The sequence below is a fragment of the Lactuca sativa genome, chromosome 6 (genome assembly GCF_002870075.4).
Source record: "Lactuca sativa cultivar Salinas chromosome 6, Lsat_Salinas_v11, whole genome shotgun sequence".
Taxonomy (NCBI): domain Eukaryota; kingdom Viridiplantae; phylum Streptophyta; class Magnoliopsida; order Asterales; family Asteraceae; genus Lactuca; species Lactuca sativa.
Genome location: NC_056628.2, coordinates 165,677,424 through 165,684,621, shown reverse-complemented (window position 1 = coordinate 165,684,621; position 7,198 = coordinate 165,677,424). Strand labels below are relative to the sequence as shown.

The following is a 7,198-nucleotide window of genomic DNA, read 5'->3' as shown; positions in this document are numbered from 1 at the left end:
ACAATAATTTTTTAACCCTAAATGATTTATTAACAAGGCTAGGATCTATAATTGGCTTTGCGATGTGTAAAGAGATGTCGTAAACACACAATAAAGTTACCAGTTTCAAACTCTTGAAGCTCCTAGATTATTTGAGATTCATTGACGTTCAATGGCATGCTAATCTCGATTGTGCCCATATCAAATTTAATGATGGGGATACCATTAGCCATTAAATAGATGGTGAATCAACCATGCAAAACTGCTCGATCCTCGACGCAAAATTATCCTCATGTTGACATGTTGGTTAACCACATACGCTCCATCAACAAAATAACATCCCGAGCGACACCATTTTAATTTATATTCTCGAAATGATGTGTTGGTTAACCACACACGCTCCATCATCAAAATATAAACAAAAATGTGTGTTTTAATGGGTAGCATGTGACTCATATTTCTTGATTTATATAAAACGGGAATTTTGTTATGTTACTTGGTTAGTTGTAACGTCCCGATTTTCAATACAATTTTTTCATTTTTAAAACATACACAAAATAACTCCAAAAGCCAGCTTTTCATTAAAAGATTAGAGTCATACATTAATTAATATAAAAGATATTTTTAGCGGAAGTTTAAAGACATAATTATTTATTCGATGCGGGTATAATCACGCTAGAGCCTTTCCCCGATCAAAGGAACAACCTCAAAACATTTATTCAACAAATATAAGCCAAGGCTTAGTGAGTTCCCCAAAATACCATATATCACAATACTGATGGGGATTTTAGGTTACAAAACAAATGTACATTCATAAATTCTCTTAACACTTAAGGGTACATGCAACCTAAAATGAATCAATGTCTTTTTCACATCAAATAGCAACATACTTATGAAAAAAACAAACTAGAACTCTATGAATTGAAATTCATGGTTAAGAATGCATTCCTTTTTTTGATTCCAATCAAGCTAATCAAATTCTTCTTGTTTGCTTGGAAAACCTAGCTCCAATAGTGTGCGAGTCTCTAATGGTTCACACCAAAAACTTAATAACCCTAGGATTGAAGAAAGGAAGACTTTGCGGTATGATAATACCAATGTGAAATTGCCCATTTCTAAGACAAAACTTCTTCCTTCTATTTTGCAGGTACCTAAGCTAGAATGGAAGACTCTTCCAGATCATTTGAAGTATGCATACCTTGGAGAAGAGAAGAATTTGCTTGTCATTATCTCCAATAAGCTGTCCATTGCAGAAGAAGATGAGTCGGTGACTTTGCTGAAAAAATATAAGAAGGCTATTGGGTGGACAATTTATGACATAAAAGGGTTGAGTCCTTCCTTGTGCATGCATAAGACTCTCATGGAAGAAGATTTCAAACCAACCTGAGAGGCACAAATAAGATTGAATCTACCCATGATGGAGGTGGTGAAGAAATAAATCATGAAGCTTTTGGATGCAGGTATGATCTACCGCATCTCAGATAGTAAATGGGTGAGCCCCATTTAGGTAGTCCCGAAAGAAGTCAAGGTCACAGTCGTCAAGAATTTCGAGGGAGATTTGGTGCCAACCTATGTGCAAAACGGGTGGAGAGGTTGTATTGACTATAGAAAGTTGAATGCCTCAACGAGAAAAGACCATATTCCCTTGCCATTCATTGACCAAATGTTAGAGAGATTAGCGGGTAAATCTCAGTACTTTTTCTTAGATGGTTTCTCAGGTTTACATCAAATTTTGTTAACCCCGGAAGCCCAAGAGAAAACCACATTCACATGTCCCTTTGTCACATTTTCTTATAGGTGTATGCCTTTTGGTCTATGCAATGCACCCACAACATTTTAGAGATGCATGGTGAGCCGTATAGTTCAACCCGAAGATGTGACTGCCATCCATGACACATTCCCAGACGAGCACTTGTTTGCTATCCAAACACCACCTTGGTATGCGGATATATGCAATTTCATGGTTACAGGAAAGTTCCCACCTAATCTCACAAGGTCACAGAGAGATAAGATCAAGAAAGATGCGAAAAGGTACATTTGGGATGAAACATACCTTTGGAAACATTGTGCATATTAGGTAATAAGAAGATGTGTTGAAGAACATGAGGTACAATCTACCCTCAACTTTTGTCAAAGTTATGCTTATGGAGGGCATTTTGGTCCTCAAAGAACTGCCAAAAAAATTTATACTGTGGATTTTATTTGGCCTCGACTCGTTCAAGACTCTTACACTTTTGGTAAAAGTTATGAGATATGTCAAATGACAAGTTCTTTGAGTTCCCGAAACCAAATGCCTTTGACCCCCATTTTGGTTTGTGAAATATTTGATATATAGGGTATTGATTTTATGGGTCCTTTTCCTTCATCCTATGGTAACTTATACATCCTTTTAGGTGTTGAATATGTTTCCAAATGGGTAAAGGAAAAGCCAACAAGAACTGATGATGCTAAAGTTGTTGTAGATTTTGTCATGGCTAACATCTTATGTAGGTTTGGAACTTCAAAATCCTTGATAAGTGACAGAGGCACACACTTCCGTAAAAAAACTCTTGGATCAATTCTCAAGAAGTATGGAGTCCAACATCGGGTGTCCACAGCCTATCACCCTCAAACAAATGGACAAGATGAAGTGTCAAACAGAGAAATCAAGTCCATACTTGACAAAACAGTGAACACAAACCGCAAAGATTGGAGTTTGAGACTAGAAGATGCTCTTTGGGCATACTAAACTGCATATAAAACTCCAATTGGGATGTCACCTTATAGACTTGTGTTTGGAAAAGCCTGCCATCTCCCTGTTGAACTGGAGCACAAACTTTCTGGGTTGTCAAAAATCTAAACATGAAAATGGATGAAGCGAGTGTTCACCGAAAGTTAGAGATTCAAGAGTTGGAGGAGATAAGAAATGAAGCATTCGAGAGCTCACACATCTACAAAGACAAGACCAAAGCATTCCATGATAAGTACCTCTCACATAAGACCTTTGAGATTAGTCAAAAGGTATTACTCTATGACTCTCGACTTAAATGTTTTTCCAGTAAGTTACGGTCCCGGTGGGTGGGACCATTGATTGTTACTAATGTATTTCATCATGGTGCAGTCGAGATCAAAAGTAACAAAACAGGAAAAGTGTTCAAGGTTAGTCAAAAGGTATTACTCTATGACTCTCGACTTAAATGTTTTTCCAGTAAGTTACGGTCCCGGTGGGTGGGACCATTGATTGTTACTAATGTATTTAATCATGGTGCAGTCGAGATCAAAAGTAACAAAACAGGAAAAGTGTTCAAGGTTAATGGTCATAGGTTAAATGTCTTTTATGAAGGTTTCCAAGAGAAAGACATGGAGGTTAATAGCTTGGAACGCCCGAACTACATTGAGTAAATCTAAATGGCAAAGTCGATTCAAAGACTTGAAACAAGGGAGCCTAACTGAGAGGCAACTCGGGAGTATTTCTCTCCATTTTCTTTATTTTACTTCATACTTCCGTGTTGCAATGTTTTTAAGTCTTTTCGAGGGGTCCATACAAACAATTTTCTTTTTTAAGGGTCAAGAGAAAATTTGGTTCTGAAAAAAAAATCATGATTTTTGATGTTAACAAAAAGAAAAAGCATGACCTCACAAAAAAAAAAACGCATGGCCTAAGCAAAAAGGGCACAGTCCAATTCTTTTGCCCGTGCCCACACTTCGAGGATTTTAATAAAAAAACATTTGGCATAGGAAAACATGAAGACGCACGAGTAAAGCACAAATCGCACGGCCTAAGCATTAGACCGTGCGTGTCATCGAGGATCGCAAGGAAACAGGTAAGAAGCACACATTCAAGAGTAGAAACGCACGGGCTAAGTCACGAAACACACGGCTTATGGTTCGGCCGTGTGTCCGAGTTGCACTCCTCAAAACAAAAAAAAATCACACGATAAAGAATTGAAAATCGCATGGGTTAAGAAAAAAAGCATGGCCAATTTCATGACCGTGTGATTTCGATTCGAAGTCATGTCGCATAAAAAAATTAACACGCTGAAAATCACGGGCTCTATAGTTGTGCGGTTTGGGGATGCCTAAGCTAATCGACATTGTGCCAATTCTTTCTCGTTCTCTATCCCTCACGATCATGCATTTGCTCCCCTCTCATCATTCTTAGCCGAGACCTCCTAACCCTAATCAAGTCTTGATTTTTCTTTCAATTAATCCAAGATTAAGGCACAAAGGTATGTTGTTATTGAAGGGTTTTAGTATACTGTAACATCTTATGGTGCACATACAACCCTAAATGTTTTGGATCTATGTTTTCTCTAATTATACATGTAATATTGTTTCCAAAGCATTAAGCCTACAACTAGCATGCAATTGCCATAAACAACATAAAATACTAGATAGGAGTTTACCTCTTTATGTAGCTTTTAGAACTTGTTGTATTTGGCCTTTAATAACTTAGTACCCCAAGTGTGACACCTCAAATGGTTCACAACACACCTTTAGACAAATGATGACTTTTTAGAGAGTTTATGCACACTAAAAATCGGTTATTGTCTTCCAAAGAACACTAGGTGCCGATTTTAGTAGCCTAGGATCTTCTTATATAGTGTGGCTAGGATTAGGGTTACATCTAGGGATGAGAATTTGACCCGAAAACCCGAACTGAACTGAAAACCGAACCGAACCGAACCGAATTAGACCCAAATAAGCAATTCGATTCGGTTTTCGGGTATCTATATAAGGCTTATTCGGTTTTCGGGTTATTCGGTCTGGGTTACCCGAATAAGGGCTTATTCGGTCCAAATGGACCGAACCGAATATGAAAAGTCACATTTTTTCCATTTGTACAATTGCTTATTCGGTCTTGTGTTCTATCAATCGTTACCCAAAATACCCACATAATGTTTAATGTTTAACTTATATACTTATAGACAGTTTTTAGGTATTTTGGATGTTTAATGTTTATTGTTTAATATGTTGCTTAATAACTATATCTTAAGATTGTAGTGGTTGGATTTTACATTTTATATATCAAGAATAGTTAATCCGTGTTATCCATGTTATTCGTGTTTATCATAAGCTACAAAAGTCATACAAAATACAATATTTATAATCACATTGTAAATGTTATTTGGGTTATTTGGGTTATTCGGCTCCTTAATCATCTTGTACATGTTATTTGGCTTATTCGGGCCGGAACCGAACCGAACCGAATAATACCTGAACCGAACCGAACCCGTATTGCTTATTTGGTTCGGTTTTCGGTTCATACAATTACCCTTATTCGGTTTTCGGTTTATTCGGGTTCGGGTCGGTTCGGTTCGGTTCCGACCCGAATAACATCCCTAATTACATCCATGTAAACCCTAATGTGAATGACTTTTCATCTTACTTAGGATCCATGGGTTAAAACCTCCATGGACTACCATATTGGTTTAACCCATCCTAAATAACCATAAGCCCATACCATAAGAATGATTGATTTACCAAATCAATCCCCTTACATTTAATTAGTCTCTTTTGATCACTAAATTAATTCCAAATTAATTCTTAATCAATACTAATTAAAATAATATGATTTCATATTAATATATTAGAACTTTTAATATAATAATAAATCATAAATAACCTCTTCTCAAAAGTCCATCCTATCAAATTGTCGTGGTGATATGCAACCCAAATAGACCATGCTATTATCGGGTCAAGTACATACCAATTATAGTTATGGGCTTAGACACCTAATCCAACAGTTATGGGTTCCTAACCTCATATCATTCATTATCAAGGTTGAAATTCATCCATTAATGGGTAAAATCGAATTTCTCTTCATAAACCCTAGTTCTTGATTTGTAAAGTTTGAATTGATTTTTGTATTGGGTTTTAAAATTCTTGCATAGGGTTTCAATCGAAGAAATTTTAAGAAATCCAAAAAGTTGATTGAAGAACTCAAGCTCAAAATGAAGATACAAATCCAAGTTCAATCAAATCAGAAGCCATCTCAAAGTCAAATATGGGGAATGAAGAATTGTGTGATATGATACTTGTCGCTCTCGAAAAAGTGAAATCATAGGATTTGGGCCCCTTCGGGTGGGCTCACTGCTTCAGCGAAAGCTGATTTGCCATGACGGGTTCTTAAGGATACGTCGATTCTGATTCTTGACTATATAGTGTTAAGGACATGAGATGCCAGACTGTGTTTTTCTCGCTCACAAAGTTAATTAAGGTATAAAGTTTAAATAAAACTATGGTTGGACTATTGGGTTACACCGTTTCGTGGTCTTCCTCACTTTGGGAGTCTGTGCTACATGAAAGGTAGCAGGATGGTCACCTAGGTACTTGTGATTGGAGCCCTATCGATGTATAGTCTGATCGTATAAAAAAAATACAATATTAAAAAATATATTTGTGTTTCTAAATTTTTTTCTTCGATTCACTTTTCTAAAGAATTTTTTGTATATGTGTTATTTTCATTAGTTTTTCTTTTATTGCATGCATTCAATCTTAGTTCCCTTTAAGTTCCCTTCGTTCTTTCCATTCTTTTGATCTTAGTTTCTTTTTAGTCGTCTATCGTCTTCTCTAGGGTGATTCTTCATTTTGTTCTTTCTTGAGGATAAGAAAGGTCTAAGATTGGGGAGGTTTGATAGGTGCATTTTATGCACCTATTTTACATGTTTATTTCCGCCATTTCATGGCATTTTACTTCATAATTGTTGCATTTAGTTAATCAATTGGGAAATTGCATATCTTATTAAGAATGTCTGGTAATTCACTATTTTTGATTTGTTTTGTAGGCATTACGGAGCATGGAGCATGGAGCTTGGATCATGGATCATGGTGCTCTGGAGCATGAAAAGAAGATGTACTGGTCATGCCATGGAAGAGCATATGAAGACATAACCCAAGTCATTGTTGCATTATCATCATAGCAAAGGACTAAGTTTGAAACACGGTTCTTGTCACACCGACACGGGTCGTGTTTGTCCTTTCTCATCTTATATTTGAGCAACATGACTCATGGTGAAGCTAGCCTGAATATGGAGACAACAATGAAGACTTATTGTAATTTTAGCAAAAAGCATGGGCCATGCCAAAAACACATGGTCAAGACAAATAGCCATGCAAAAAACACATGGGAAAAAGGCATGACCATGCTAAAAACGCATGGTCTTATTGCAAGCATGTGAGCCTTAATAAAACAAGGGAAGACTTCATTTTATGAGGTAGAGACGGTTTTTGGAGAACT

The 7,198-nt window shown here is 36.7% G+C and overlaps 1 protein-coding gene across 1 annotated transcript; it reads left to right on the top strand.

The window, feature by feature from the left end:
* The first annotated feature begins 2,826 nt into the window (after positions 1–2,826).
* On the top strand, positions 2,827–6,881 carry LOC111880931 (uncharacterized). Its single transcript, XM_023877345.1, has 4 exons — positions 2,827–2,979; positions 3,080–3,117; positions 3,168–3,324; positions 6,747–6,881. Exons 1-4 carry the CDS (start codon positions 2,827–2,829, stop codon positions 6,879–6,881), a joined length of 483 nt encoding a protein of 160 aa, XP_023733113.1.
* Positions 6,882–7,198: the final 317 nt, after the last annotated feature.

Excerpts from the sequence above, each read along its gene's own strand:
- LOC111880931 (XM_023877345.1), top strand. The coding sequence starts at position 2,827 with ATGGATGAAGCGAGTGTTCACCGAAAGTTAGAGATTCAAGAGTTGGAG. Across the intron at positions 2,980-3,079 it reads CCTTTGAGATTAGTCAAAAG|TCGAGATCAAAAGTAACAAA; the intron begins GTATTACTCTAT and ends ATCATGGTGCAG. Across the intron at positions 3,325-6,746 it reads TCCAAGAGAAAGACATGGAG|GCATTACGGAGCATGGAGCA; the intron begins GTTAATAGCTTG and ends TTTGTTTTGTAG.